The sequence below is a fragment of the Perissodus microlepis genome, chromosome 7 (genome assembly GCF_051167445.1).
Source record: "Perissodus microlepis isolate ML-2025 ecotype Zambia chromosome 7, ASM5116744v1, whole genome shotgun sequence".
Taxonomy (NCBI): Eukaryota; Metazoa; Chordata; class Actinopteri; order Cichliformes; family Cichlidae; genus Perissodus; species Perissodus microlepis.
In genome coordinates this window covers 12,601,414-12,617,417 of record NC_140467.1, presented here as the reverse complement: position 1 = coordinate 12,617,417, position 16,004 = coordinate 12,601,414, and the positions used below count along the sequence as shown (strand labels likewise).

Genomic DNA, 16,004 nt, shown 5'->3' with positions numbered 1-16,004 from the left:
TTGGGCTGTTTTTATCATTGACGGCAACCGGCCGACCCGCTGCAGTAAAAGGCAAACAAGACGCCACGGTTCACGTTAGGTGGTGGTTACTGCACTGTCACAAGGAAAGATGGTAAGACCAAAACTAATAAAGTGTAGTTCCAAGTTAAGATTTTGCAGGAGTGAATATTGAAGAAAAACATGTATAGAAATCTGTTTATTAGTCAGGAGTAGGGATATTAACCTAGCGAGCAGCTCTGGAGGAATTAAACAACTGCATCACTAATGTTTCTACACTAGCCTCTATTTTTAAGCTTATACTGCGAATCTATTTTCTAAACAGGTTCATGTACGTTATGCAAATTAAACGTCATCAAACTATTTATTGATGCATATGTTAGGAACAGTTTTTTTCCTTTTGTGTGTGTGTGTGTGTGTGTACAGTAGACACATGCATACTAAAATATATTTCATGTGTATTTCCAGTATACAACTGTCTCAACACCCTTATTATGCTTTGTAATGATTAGCTGGCTTTGATATGACCCAAGTAGGACTTCTAAAATGAGAGCCTTTCTGTTGTCTTCCCCACACAAACACACGCACACACTCGCAGAGTCACCCTCCCCGCGGCACACGTGCCACCCAGTGAGCCGTCTCACTCTGGCAGGAACAGGCACTCCTGTATGCTGAGGAGCAGCTGCTCTTCATCGCCTGCACACAGGTGGCTGTGGTTTGTTATTCTGTCCCCATCAGTGATACAAGTGCCCCCCTTGTTTTGTTTTTTCACATTTTTTGATTATATCACAAATGTGGAAAAAACAACGTTGGAGATCTTGTAAGGGGCGTCGTGACACGGTGACGCAGAGTACAGAATGTGATCCGCCTTCCAGCAGTGGAATTTCCCAGTGTCCTGCTTTTTTATAGAGATCGCCGATAAAGAGTGACGTAGAAAAAGCTGGCAAGGAAGTGTGGAGTGATGACATGGGCAGAATGGTATTTTGCCTTTTGCCAACTCGGTACGTCCTCTGCGAGCCGACTGAACAAACACACTCTGAGTTGTAGTACTGTCTGTTCCTTGAGGCAAAGTCCTGCGTACGGCTCGTGACTTTCACTCACATGAAGCGTTTTCCACGTTATGTGGCTCTCTGATGGTCTTGATCACAATGCAGGGAATGCAGATCCCTTTAAGTACATTAAATACAGACTTTTTTTAAACATTGGTAAATTTCGCAAAGAATCATTTAATGTAAAAATTTGACACTGATATATCATCCCATTATTTTTCACTACCTCTGTTTTTAAAAGTATCACAGAATTTTTTCATAATTCTTAAGGTGTTTTAGGTTTGTTTTTTCCCTCCAACTTGACCCCTAACCGTAGTTGTTGCACAGGTGTTTCTGCACTACCCAGTGAAGGTGTTTCTCTTTTTTTATGTCTCTTAGTGTGTATCTGAGAACTAGGCCAGGACAGTGTAAACATCTGGCTGAATCCAGCGCTTGCTGCCTGTTGAGAGCCATGACAGATGGAAAGGGAGCGTATGGCTCAAACACTTCCATCTTTGACTGCACAGCAGTTGTCTTCCCAAAATAGCCTGTGCTCTACGGCCTTATATGTGCAGGCCTGTGTGGTGTGCCTGAGGGGGCATCATGTATCTAGGCCACACAATACGGGCTGTGGGCTCATTGTTGCTGCTTACCAGCAGGCCTACCACTGCCCCAGGGACGAAGCCTATCTCTATGTCTCAGGACAACACACCATGCATCTCATTCAGCTCAACCGTGAGTGTCTCCTTCACCTTTTCTCCTTCCTGGACAAGGACAGCCGGAGGAGTTTGTCCCTCACCTGTCATCAGCTGCGTGAGGTCTTCCTGGACCCCTGTCTCTGGAATCTACTCCACTTCAGCTCCCCTTGTCAGCTCAGGAAGGACAACTTTGTGCTGGGACCCTCGTTGCGTTACTTAACTATTAGTTGGTACTCCAGCATGGTCCTGCAAGTGTGCAACATCGAGGACTGGTTGAAGAGCTCATTTCAGAAGAACATCTGCAGTAAACACGAAAGCCTGGTCAGCACGTTCCTGGCCCATGTCTGCTATATGTGAGTGTTTGTGTGTGACTCTCCCCTGCTGTGTTGTGTGATCAGAATGACAACTGACAAAAGAGGAGAGAGGACACTGTAATATCCTGTAATAATACCTCAAGCACTGACTTTTAAACACCTTAAAAGTAGAGTAGAATTAACATGACATTGGCACAGCCTGTGCAGCTTGTGTTCATCTTGACACTGGCACGAGAACAAATTGCGTCTCTCTTTATGTCTTGAGGATGCTCACACAATTTGGGGGAGGGGATGTTGCTTTCAGGGTCATTTACACCCACATCAGGGAACCAAATGGTTTTCATTTAAAGGCACGTCGCTCAGTCTAACTGCCATGTTTAGCTGCAGGCAGCATGGAACATGATCATTAGAAACAGATGGCGTATCCGCATCTGGCTGTGGAGACAGAAAAATGACACATCTGTGGGACACAAGACTGATTCTATTAACTAACATAACTGTGGTCACATATCAAATTATATTTAATGAATGACGTGACAGTTGGACTTGATAGGTCGCTGAAAAGTAGCCGTTTTGGCTTTTGGCCTTGTGTGCGTGGCCGGGTCCAGGCAGGAATCGTCCCGGAGAGGCGTAATGAGGTCTCTGGATAATTTCTTCAAGGCAGCCAGTAATAACAGTCGATGTGAGGGAGCTTGGCCACCACAGCTGGCCGGGACAAGAGGAAGGGAAAAGGGGCAGTCTCAGTGGCGTGTGTACAACCCTGTGAGGACTTCCTGTATTGTGAAATTTGAGATTTGTGATGTGAGAGCTGTGAGATGAGTCAGAGTTTAGAACCACCCACTTCGTCTGAGGCTTGCATCTCTGTGTCCTTAAGGCACACTCTCTGCATACTGATAAACCCTCCCAAATTGTGAGAAGAAAGGAAGCGCACGTGACAAAGTGGGAGGGAACACAGAGGCTGTGGGGGTGATAAAGAGTGACTTGGCTCCAGACCCTCCCAGTCAGCTGCATAGTGGAGATTTATGCAGGCAGGTGGAGCCTACAATTGGCTCTTTGTTGCCGTCAGAGGAATGAACATGTGCTCTGTCTGTGCCTGCCTCTTCCTGGATAAGACTCCACGCAAACTCTGACGCCAACCTCGTGTCTATAGTCTCTTTTTTTATCTACATGGAAAAAACTATAAAACATAGCATGTCTTTGGGCCTCTTTTGCAGTGTACTTTCAGTGTAATACTCTGCAGAGCCAGAAAACTACAGTAAATCAATTTTCTTAAGGTCACAGTATTAGAATTATACAAGATTAATTAACATGCCTGATTTGCAGTATAGTGTGGGCTGCGCAGTGGGTGGCACAAGAAGCTTTGGCATGAGACTGGTTAAACATTTCTGAGTAGTTTTACTCCGATCTTTACTGTGCACCATTTGGATAAACTGATGCTTTCTCTTATATAACGAGAGCATGCGTGACTTTTGCTTATGAAGTGCTTAAGAGATTTATCTGACTGCTGCTTTGGAAAATATTTACAACTAAATCTAGAAAATAGAAGGTTCCAGCAATGTTTTAGGCTTTTTTTGACGCAAACCTTTCCCCTCAAACGACTGAAGGACACGAACAGTAAATGTACACTACGTCTCAGTTCCTTTTAGAGCTCACTGGATAATTTGACCAGACAAATTAACCGTTAGGAAACCAAACGGCTCATTACAGGCATGATTACAGGTTGGTGGTGTGGTGTTCTGCTTGTGCTCAACATAGACCAGTCTGCTCTTGCTGCTGTTTCTTTCAATGGGAACTACATCATGTCTCAAACATAAATTAAAGGCATAAAAAAAATTCTGAACATTTTAGGCACACACTGCTAGGTGGAAGCACTTATATTTGCCCTCGCTACTTTGAAAAGATCAAGGTTTTTGCTTTTCTTTTTTTTTTTTTCATTCAGCTGCTACGTTCCTACAGTTGGCGAACATATGAAATATTATGGGAATGAATTTGAAAACTAGCTTACAGATGGAACAAACAAAGAAACCCATTAAAAAGAAATTATTTTCCACTTAAAAAAACAAGGTGCTATGAGGCGGTGCCTTAATGCGCCAACAACTAAATGCCTGTATGTATGTAAGTGCACATATTCTATGTGTGTGTGCAAGACAGATTCAGATAAGTGGGTATGTACATATTGGAACAACACACAAAAGAGTCTGCGCACAGTGGAAGTTCCATGAGAGGGTGGATTATGTAATGGGTTTAAAAAAATACTACTCCTCTTATCTCTTGCTTCTATCCACTTCCTATCCTATGTCATTAAAAAAGACAAATGAGTCTCTAAATGGAACTGTTTCTTTTTAGTGCACTGCCCGACTTCCTCAATATTTTGTTAATGTCAATAGCGTCCGATCACATGCTCTGCTAAAGTCTCACTCTGAGCCCATGCAACAATGCAGCAGGGCACATGGATCGACTGCATGCTCAGAGGTTACTGGGGCACTGCCCTCAACACTCGCAGGCAGCTGGAATATGTCGGGCTCACATGTGGTGAAGTGGTAAGATTATGTAAGTCTTTATGTAATCTGCATCTGTCAACATGAATGACACTCACTATCCCTTGCCATCCCGGTGCCTGTCTACCAGCTCTGGCCTGCCGCTAGGTTGCAGTGCACTGAATGACAATCCAGCAGTGCATGCATTTCACAGAAACACTTGACATTTTGTTTTCAGAAGCGGTTTTCTAATTAAAATTGTTGTCGGCTCTTTTTTCTTCACTTACTCACAAAAGCTTTTTAAAGAAAGGAAGCACACATGGCCCAGTGGGACTCGGTGTACACAGAAGGTCTAGGTATTTAACAGCTCTGTCATTAAACACATCATGTGTCCATCTCGCAGTATATATTTATCCCAAGGCATTATGAGTAAAGATGACACAGTACAGGTTTTGTACTCTATGTGTGAAAAGTGAAAACCTGCCTCAGTTAAGCGACATGTCTTACGGATGTCTCTACCACAGGTGCCCCAACTTGCTGTCGCTAACCATATCTGGCTGTGGACACATCACTGACCGGGATGTGATTTCTGTGCTGCAGTGCTGCAGGAAGCTACGCTACCTCCACCTAGAGAACTGCGTCCGCATTACTGACTGCAGCCTGGAGGGCGTGGTGGCTCACGGAGACAATCTGGAGGAGGTGAAGGTGGACTTTTGTAGGAATATCACTCAGGCAGGGCTGCAGCACTGTAAGGAGATGAAGCCAGCCCTTCAACTGACTGCTGAGAGGAGCGCTGACTTGATCCCTGACAGCAAGCCTGAGGAGAGGGTACCAATGAGGAGGACACTGCAGAAGGTCCTGCAGAATTCCTGATGGTAGCGGCTCACATCCACACTAACTGGGACCATAAAGGAGCATTCCTGTAACTTACTGTGTAATGACTCTACTGTGATGTTTTGTATGATTTGTATTTAATTTCACTTTGTTATACCTTTTATATGACACACATTAAATATAAATTTCTTTTAAATTTTCAAGAAATAATTTGACATTTTTGGAAAAACGTGTAGTAAAGATGAAGATGCCACCAGGAGCTACACAAACTAGAAACAGGAGGGAGCAGATCGATTCTATCAAAAGGTTAAAAAAAGACATTTAGCAACTGCAGAAACACAAACTGTTTTCACACCGCAGCCCTGAACTTTTGTTGATTTTGAGAATGTGACAACACAAATGGATAGACATAGCTGGACTAGACACAAAACAATCTTTGACCTGCCAGCTCGCTTGTGCAAAGTCTGTGCAACGTTCGATTGGGTCAGTCTGTGCCCGTGTGAGAGCAGCTGCAGGTATCAGTCCCGTGTATCCATGGCCTTTGCTCTGCTCTCTGCACTCTGCTCTCTCTATCCAGATAGTTCACCTGCCAAACACGCTAAACCAAACACAGTAGTGTCTGAGGCAATCTCAAGCTATGTCCCAAGTTGTTTTCCTGACATTGTCCAGAGTTCCCATGTGCCAAATAATGACAAAATGACAAAATTTGAGTTTGCATAAGGGGTCACGTGACCTGTCTCTTGGCCAGGACTAGTTGACAGGCAACAAATGGAAACTTCAGGAAGTTTCTTCTTCCAGCAAAGTAGCTGCTGTCACACTGAATGACAGATCTTCTTTTGCCTTGTCTTATTTCCAGCACAGGCATAGGAGTGTTATCAATCATCTCTGTGTATCTCCAAATGATTGAATAGTCATTTTCCCTAAATGTCAAACTATTCCTTTAATAGCATTTGATGGTTTGATTACATTTTTTACAACCACTCCAGCATTAAAAAGTAAAATACATAAAAAACCCTCAAACACGTGTGTGGTCGTGATCTCCATCCAGAGAGGAAGGATTCTCCCAAGGAGGAAAATGCCTTAAGCCTGAGTTGTCATCTTACGTAATAGTGACAAAATTAGGCTGAACAGGCGTGTCTGTAAATACCATGTGACAGATTTATGACAGGTGACTGCGGCAGCAGGGTACTCCTTAATCGCTAGTTTCCGACACCCAGTTTTCCAGTTTTTAATTAACTGCAGCAGTTCAAGTCAAGTGAATTTGATATGATACAAAGATAAGATGTAAACCTCCAAAGCTTAAGCAATTAAACGTCATCATCCAAAATCATATGAACTTCACAGAAAACTGGCTTTTTTGGAGATTAGGAACTTGTTAAACATACAGCTTTTGTTCTGAAAATTAAGCATTGAAAGGCAATGCAGGCACCCCAAATTTTCTGATTTCTTGCAAGCCATCAGTCTATAACTAGGTGGTTTGGTAACAAACTGTTATTACACTAATTGCATTATTACGATAATACTGTACTGTAGGAAAGCAGAAAAAGGTGAGAAAAAGGCAGGCAACAAAAGGAAGACAGACTGGTTGATCGAGAGTTTCATGTTACAGAAAGACTGTGACTCAAAACACAGAAAGAAAAGAACTAGATGGTAAGCTCCAACAGGTGAAAGACCTGAACTTAAACCCTATCAGGCTGGTTTGGGGTTAACTGAATGGGCAGAAGAGTGAAAGAAAAACACTTGTGGGAACATCTGCAACGGTTTTGAGGGGGAAGAAAAAACTTTCCATGTAGTGTTTTATTTCCATAGTCATACGGCTGAGTAAGTGCAAATATTGAATGTTATTTATGAGACACACAGATTATGGGAGATTATGCTAAATTAAAGAGTGTATATGTATATTTGTATATATGAGTTTGACAAGAACATCTGAAAAGCACACAACCCACTAGAGTTGTCCTTATCTAATTATTCCTATTTTCTTTTTGTTTGGCCATGCAAAACTGATTAAGCAGTGTAATGTGGTCCATGTGGTTTGGACTACAACAGTGGCTCTCAGACCACAGAATCCTGGACTCAGTGCAGCTGGGACCTTGGACGACCAGGTGGAAAATACAGAGTGAAACTAATAAGACTATTCCTCCAAGTACAATGCAGCACATGTCAGTAATACCACAAACTCCAGAATGACCACAGAGTGAAATCAAAACATCTCTAAAACCAGTTCAACAAAAACTGAACGTAAACCTGGTAGGGGTGGAAATCATTGCATAACTGTTAGACTTCATTAGCTGTAACTGTGCGTACCTAAAAATCGACAAGTCAAGTTTTATTTTCATCTACATGTGGGAGAGGATAGTCTAGCACATACTGTTTTAATCTTGGTTTCCAACAAAGCAAGCCCCAAGCCAACTATAATTATCGTTCTGGACTGAAACACAGGTGCACTGTTTGGAGGCCAGACAACAAAAAGTGTATTATTTACCATCAAATACTGGCTGAAACTGTTAGGAGCTAAGTAGGGAGAAAAAGTCCTAATGCACATCCGGCTGCCTGCAGCAGTCATGCACACAAACAGCACTGAGTGCCAGACATGTAAAAACACGACTGTATCAAAGCATCACTGCTCTGCTTGTTTCTACCAGGGGCAGTGTTTTTATGGTTGGATGATTGTGAGGGAAGATAATGAAGAAAGACCTGAACATGTGTCCATGTGTTTTAGCAGCTACAGCTGATGTAATGTGATTTTTCCTTTACATGTGAAAAAAAGAAAAGGTTTTCACAGGACTCTTTGCAGTCCTGTGTGAAAAACTAAGTAAACCCTTACAGCTTCCCTAAAAATTAAGAGGATAAGCAGCAGCCAGGTGCTGCTAGTCAAATCCACTTGATGAACTGATCATCAGCAAGTGTGGGCATATCTATAAAAGCAGAAGTTCTGGCAGTTTGCTGGTCTGGAGCATTCAGGTGCTTGTTAACACTCCTTCCCAAAAGTGGATGTGGATGCAAAATCACACTACAGGCCTCAGTTAGTGTGTTAAATGTTAAAGTTCATGGCAGGAAAACTAGGGTTGGAAGGGTTGCCAGGAGAAAGCCTTTTCTCACTTAAAAGAACATGGCAGCATGGCTTATGCTGTATCTGAGTAAACCACAAAACCTCAGGGGTAATCTCCTTTGGGCAGACAACACCAAAGGGGAGATATTTAGCCATAATGCCCAGCACCGTGTTTGGAGAAAACCAAACACAACAAACACATCATGTCAACTGTCAAACACAGCGGTGGAAGGGTGGTGATTTGGAGTTGTTTTGCAGCCACAGGACCTGGTCACATGGTTGCAGTCATCCTTGAACTCCTCTGCATAACAAAGTCGTTTAGGGCAGTGTTAGTTTTTGCAGCAACTTTTGATTTAGTTTTAGACACATTTGAACTCAAATCATATTGTTTAAGTCATAATTCAGGCATCTAAATACCTTTAGTTTTAGTCCACTAATTATCACAAAACTTTGATTTGATTCAGCTGACAAAAAAAAAAAAAAAGTGTGAAAGTTTTTCATGTTATTACCGGTGAGAGTTCTTCAATGTGGTTCAACAAGAGCCTTACTTTCCTTGACGTCCAATGTGAAATGTCTCCATATGTCTACTCTTCTCTTCCTCCAAAGGGTTGACATTTTGGGGAGCATGGGGCTAGCTGCACCATTTCCCATTAAATGTGGGTGTATTACCTGACTGCACAAGGAGATTACCTCCTACCTAATTATCTCCCCAGATTATTTTCATAATGTCAATACATTTCATCATATTTTGTCCTTTTTACAACAGTTTTTATTTAGTTATTGGGAAACAAAAAGTAATTGACCAAAACTATGACGAAAATTATTGATCGACGAAATTAAACCAGGTCCAGAGTAAAAGGTGAGGTTACAACAGAATGTCTGAAAAAGAAAAGACAGGAAAGAATAGCCCAGTTAAAGTCCGGACCTCAAGCACAGAAAGTCCTGTGAACAGCTTTCTTTTTCATATGAGTGTATGCAGTCGCTTCAGTCTATCTGGACTATGAATAAGGTATTCAGGTCCAGCCTTCACACTTGTGGATTCTGGGAAAAGTAATTAGCAAAAAAGGCCGTTTATGCTTTCTGTTTTAGATATCTTTAGAGGAAGTTGCAGTCTAAACTGAGCAACAACTTTCTGTGTTTTTTCATGTATAAACCCATGTATCCACTGAATTTGTAGTCTTCTCGCTTCATGAGAGTGCTGTTCATGAGAGTGCTGGTGAAATATAAATCCCCCGAGATCAAATGTGAACCCCCACAAGCATATGTCTCCACTTGTTTAAGCAGTCCTGGGAGAGAACACAGTGGATTTGGGTGTTGTGGATAACTACATCTTCAAACAGACCACGCTTTGGAATTACACCCCCATTTTATGAGAACAGCCAGATACAACTTTCATGTTCCAGCGTCTCAAGCTGAATATTGTGCAATTTTAAGACTGAACTGAATGGCCTTTGGTCACATAATCCACTCAACAGGTTGCCCATCTGCAAAAGGATCTCAGCAAAGGTATAAGGCATGAATGTCACTCAAATGAAAATAGGCAAACATTAACAGCAGAACATACTCATTATGCAACACACTGACCTCCTGTATGATTATATAATCATATTACTGGGCTATTATTATAACTGATGCATCCATGTAAGGCAGCTGTGTGTGAAGTAAAATATTTGTTGGTAAAATAGCATGAAAAGCACAAGCACCCCAAAATGTGTATGTTAAGTGCTTGAAAAACTTTATTTTATTTACCATTTTATTCCTTCTCCCCAAGAGGAAGCTCATAACAACAGTATGGCGTCAGCTTCACTTTCTGCAGGCTTATGTTCTTACCTGCCAAAACCTGCACATTTAAGAAGGGAGCTGGAACTCGGTGTACTCTGAGGCCTCACCGAACGAAAGGCACAGCAAGATTTCAACTCTGTGATCCTGTCGGAATATCATATAAAAAGCAAATTGCAAGGGATTGATTGAATTTGTTAATGTTGCTCCATTAGAATAACAAATTTCATTAAAAATCCTCTGCCGAGGGACCCAGCTAATCATTTTAATTAGCCGCTCTTGTGGCGTCACGTGGAGAGATGAAAGACCGTGATGTTAATGATGTGGCATTTTCTCGTGTTTCGTTAGGCAGTCTCTTACATTTTAATGTCCATCATAAGAGAAAAAGGTCATTTTTAATTCCAATAATTAATTTGTTAGTATAATTTGTGTTTAAAATATACAGCATGATGCTGCTGGTCCCTGACAGATGAGGTAACAATAGCAGATTAAAAACAACAGTTGAAAATCAACATGTGAATAACACCGAGGCGCACGCTTCCAGAAACACGTTCTTGTAAAGTTTGCTCTCCGTGCTCCTTTGCCATGAAATTATTCTGTTTATTTTAGTCCCCCAGCTTTTACTTAATGACCTCTAAAACTGACAAAAAGGGAAAGTTAAAGCAATGGAAAAGATCCTGAACAGAGATTGTGTTCTTTTAAGCAAAAGAAATTCACTTTTTTTTTCAACCTAGCCCTTATTTGGTGATTTAGGATTGCACTCACTTGGCAGGCTAGGAAAGGAGACGACTTGCTTTTTGTCTGCTGTGATCAGTTGTTTCATTGTAATAACAACTGTTGACGGTCTTGGCAAAAGTTTGCACTGGTGTTAAATGGACCAGCTGTGACTTGTCCAGTTTTTAGTCGAGTATATTTTTCAAATTGCTTTGCCTCTGATGGGAAGCTTGACTAAGTCTCACAAACCTCTAAAATGTAATGATGCGGGACTTCCGGTTTATGTGACTATGGCGTAGGTCGCACCGAGCGCAGCTCCTGCAGAGTCTAGTTATTATCTAGCATTTCCAGGCACATTTTGACGGGTTTTGTTTTTTTTTGTATAGTTCCGAGACAAGACTGTTTTTGCTTTTTGTGTTTAGAATGTCGCGTAAGGTTAATAAGAGCGCAAGCACCTCTCAGCCGAACTTGCGGCCTGCTGCTAACACTGCATCCCCGCCTCGTGGTAAAACTTCGCCACTGCCTGGGTCGCCCGACACGCCGCTCGTCGATACGGAAAAGTTCACGAAGGCTGAACTCCTCTCTGAACTTCGTGAAGAAATTTCAGCACTGTTTAAAAAGGAACTGGCGGCAGCGTTAGCGGAGAATCTCACGTCTATCAGGTCCGACATACAGCAACTAAAAACGGACCTTTCCTCAGATATAACTACCATGCGGCAGGAATTCGCTGGCCTCAGAAGCACAGTTACGGAGATGGAACAGTCTCTCTCCACATGCACGGATGATATTGTCCACCTCCAAGCCAAAGTGGATGCGATGTCAAAGGAGTTGGCCAAATTGGAGAATAAATGCGAGGATTTGGAGTCCAGGTCTAGCCGCAATAATATACGCATTGTTGGTGTGCCAGAGGAGAACATCCTGTCTGCTACAGATGTGTCCGTGCTGTTGATGGAGGCATTTCAGCTTGGGAAGGAGCCGCTTGTAGACAGAGCCCACCGAACTTTGGCCCCCCAAACCTAACACCGGTGAACGTCCCTGCGCTATGGTTGTGAAGCTGCACTATTACGCGGACTGTGCTAGGATTCTCCAGAAGGCCAGGGAGCTGCAGAGGGTACAGATAAATAATATGACCATTTCTGTGTTCCCCGACCACACCGCTAAGACAGCGCGGGCCCGTGCGGCTTTCAATGAGGTCCGTTGCCAGCTTCGCGGCATCCAGGGAGTCCGATTTGGGATCCTCTATCCGGCAAGGCTACGGATCACTTATCAAGGGATGCAGCGCGACTTCGTCTCGCCAGATGAGGCCAAGGAATATATTAAGACAATAACCACGCGATAAAAATATAGCGGGACAGTGTTTGTTTGTTTGAAATAGCGAATGATCCAAATCCAAACATCATTGTGGTAAGCTAAGTTTGTTACTCTGCCAAACACTTGTTTTGTTTTACCTGTCTAATAGTAAAATATAATTGTGTTATTTTTGTTTTATTTGTGCCTTTTAATCTATTGAGAAATGACTCTGTTGGAGCTTTGGTTTGACACGGTTCGTTTCGTAGTCGGGAGCGTTTTTGTTCAGATTGCTCCGGGTGGGAGCGTGCACTGCCGTCTCCATCGTTTGGGGATGGGGGCTTTTGCTGTGCAGGGGGGAGGCGGAGGGTGTGTTTGACGTGTTATTATTATTTTTATTCTGAAGCTGTACTTCTGTTGTTGTGGGTTTTCTTTGTGTGTTTGTGTGAGTGTGTTTTTCCCACTTGTTCTTTTTTTGGGGGTGAAGAAATAAGTATTTTCTCTTTTATCTTTCTGCAATGATCAGCACTTCAGGTCAGTCCTTAGGCAATAGTGGTATTAGATTTTTAACTTGGAATGTCAAAGGTATGAATAGCCCAATTAAACGATCTAAAATATTCTCGCATCTTAAACGTTTAAAGAGTGATGTAATGTTTTTGCAAGAGACCCATTTGCGAAATAGGGATCATCTTAGGCTCAGGTGCCCATGGGTGGGACATACTTTCCATTCGATGTTTAATTCAAAAGCCAGGGGGGTGGCGATCTTAATAAACAGAAGGGTACAGTTTACAGCCGCTGAGATTAAAGCTGACAAAAACGGGAGATATTTGGTTGTTGTAGGCACCATGTACAATGTACCCGTCCTCTTAGTCAATGTGTATGCGCCAAATTTTGATAATCCAGGTTTTACAGATGCACTTTTGAGTAGTCTCCCTTCCCTTGATACTCATCTTTTGATATTGGGTGGTGACTTAAACTGTGTTATTGATCCTGCCTTAGATCGCTCGAATCCTCGGACCCTGACCCAATCCTCTATGTCCAAGTCTATTTCAGAGTTTATGTTTCAGAATGGTTTTGTAGATCCCTGGAGGCTTTCTAACCCTACTACCAGAGCGTACTCTTTCTTTTCTCAGGTACATCAGTCCTTTTCGCGGATTGATTATTTTTTTGTGGACGGTTCCCTTATTCCAAAAGTACTGTCATCTACATATCATCCAATTGTCATTTCCGATCACGCACCACTTAGCGTTGACATCAAGCTCATAGCCCAGTCCTCTTTTTTCTCACCCTGGAGATTTAACTCTTTGTTGCTTTCGGATGAGGGATTTGTTACCTTTATCAAATCCGCAATTGATGAATTTATGGTGTTTAACGACAGCGATACTCTTACGAGGTCATTGCTTTGGGAATCTCTTAAGGCATATGTGCGTGGGCAAATAATTTCTTTCTTTGCCCATTCCACTAAAAACCACAAAGCCAAACTTCAAACTTTGACTACACAAATTTGTGACATAGATAGACAGGTTGTTGACAGTCCCACTCCTGATTTGCATAAAAGGCGACTTAACTTGCAGACCGAATTTGATTTACTTTCTACGGCAGATGCTGAACGTCTTTTACTTCGTGCGCGTGCGACTTATTATGAACATGGTGATAAGCCCAGAAGGCTTTTGGCCCATCAGTTAAAACGTCAGGCCTCTTCTCGATTAATTTCTCAAATTAAAGATGCGGCAGGCAACTTGGTCTCTGATTCAAAGGAAGTAAATGAGGTGTTTAAGAAGTATTATTCCTCCCTATATGAATCTGAATCTGCTGCTGACGCCTCTGAGGTGGATTCTTTTTTTTAACGGTCTTACAATGCCCACTGTTGATCCTGTTATAGCTGAACAATTAGATGCCCCTTTTAGGTTGGATGAAATTGTGCATGCAATCAAGACCATGCACAATAGTAAGGCACCAGGACCTGACGGGTTTTCAGTTGAATTTTTAAAAACATTTATAGACAAGTTAGCCCCACTACTTCTTTCAGTGTCTAATGAATCTTTTGAACGTGGTCTATTGCCCCCTACATTGTCTCAAGCACTAATTACTGTTCTCTTAAAGAAGAGTAAGGATCCTACGTCTTGCACCTCGTATAGGCCTATTTCACTGCTAAATGTGGATGTTAAAGTCTTGGCTAAAATTTTAGCAATTCACCTTGAAAAGGTTCTTCCTACTATTATTTCAGATGAACAGAATGGCTTTATTAAAGGCTGCCAGCTGTTCTTTAATGTCCGCACGCTTTTGAATGTCATTCTTTCCCAACACTCGACCACTAATCCAGAAGTAGTTATCTCACTTGACGCTGAGAAAGCTTTCGATCGTGTAGAGTGGAGCTTTCTCTTTGCGGTCTTACAAAGATTTGGTTTCAAGGACAGATTCATTTCATGGATTCGACTGTTGTACAAGGCACCCCAAGCCAGTGTCTATACAAATGGTGTTTCCTCTGGCTACTTCTCATTGTCACACGGCACGAGACAGGGTTGCCCCCTGTCCCCCCTACTTTTTGCTATTGTAATTGAACCCCTATCTATAGCTTTGAAGGCCCTTCCTCATTTTCATGGTATTTCCCGGTCAGGCCTTGACGTAAAATTGTCTTTATATGCAGATGACCTGCTTCTATATGTTTCTGATCCCTTATCTAGCATACCATCGATTGTGTCTCTATTAAACAAGTTCGGCTCTCTGTCAGGTTACAAAATAAATCTTCTTAAAAGTGAATGTTTCCCCATAAATTCTTTAAGTCTTACACTTAAACAATCTGACATTCCTTTTAGACTTAGCCCTGCCGGCTTTAAATATTTGGGAGTTAACGTGACTCGTACTTTGTCTTCTCTATACTCTTCCAATTTCTCCCCTTTAATGACTCAAATTCAATCTGATTTTCAGAGATGGAAATCGCTACCTTTGTCCCTAATTGGTCGGATCAATGCTGTAAAGATGAACATTTTGCCTCGATTGTTATTTCTGTTTCAGAGTATTCCTATATTTTTACCTAAAGCTTTTTTCAAAAAGTTAGACCAGCTAGTTACATCGTTTTTGTGGGGAGGGAAACATCCCAGGGTGAGGAAATCATTATTACAGAGACTGACATTTGATGGTGGTCTTGCCTTGCCTAACTTTTTATTTTACTATTGGTCCTCTCATATTCACAAATTGACCCATTGGCTTGAATCTCAAGAATTGCTGTGGTGCAAACTGGAGCGCCTGTCGTGCACTTCCTCATCCTTAGAAGCTTTATTGTTCTCTCCACTACCACTTAAGCCTTCTCATTTCACCCAAAATCCCGTGGTACAGTCTAGTCTAAGGATCTGGTCACAATTCAGGAGTCATTTTAAGTACGTCTCTGCATCAGTACACATGCCCATCACACAGAACCATCTGTTTACTCCTGGCCTCATTGATGGTACCTATGTACAGTGGAAGCGTCATGGTATTAATACGTTTAAGGATCTCTATAAAGATGGCACTTTCTTAACTTTTTTAGACCTGTGTTCAGAAACAAATCTTCCGGCTACCAATCTATTCCGTTATTTTCAGGCACGGCATTGCACTTCTGCTCTCTTCCCCTCCTACCCTCTTCTTCCAAATGTCCAACCGTGGGAGGAATTCTTATCCCTTAAACCCAATAAGAAGTCAATTATATCTTTAATATATAAACAACTTATGGATTTAAATGTCCATTCAGTTGCTAAAATTAGGGGGGCTTGGGAGCGGGAGTTAGGAGTAATTTTTTCGGATCAGCAATGGGAGAAAGCAGTATCCAATGTCCGTTATAGTACGTC

At 42.1% G+C, this 16,004-nt stretch overlaps 1 protein-coding gene across 1 annotated transcript; it reads left to right on the top strand.

Annotated features, from left to right (window-relative positions):
* The first annotated feature begins 107 nt into the window (after positions 1-107).
* fbxl22 (F-box and leucine-rich repeat protein 22) lies at positions 108-7,595 on the top strand. Its single transcript, XM_084933482.1, has 2 exons — positions 108-2,076; positions 5,039-7,595. Exons 1-2 carry the CDS (start codon positions 1,505-1,507, stop codon positions 5,385-5,387), a joined length of 921 nt encoding a protein of 306 aa, XP_084789608.1. The 5' UTR covers positions 108-1,504; the 3' UTR covers positions 5,388-7,595.
* Positions 7,596-16,004: the final 8,409 nt, after the last annotated feature.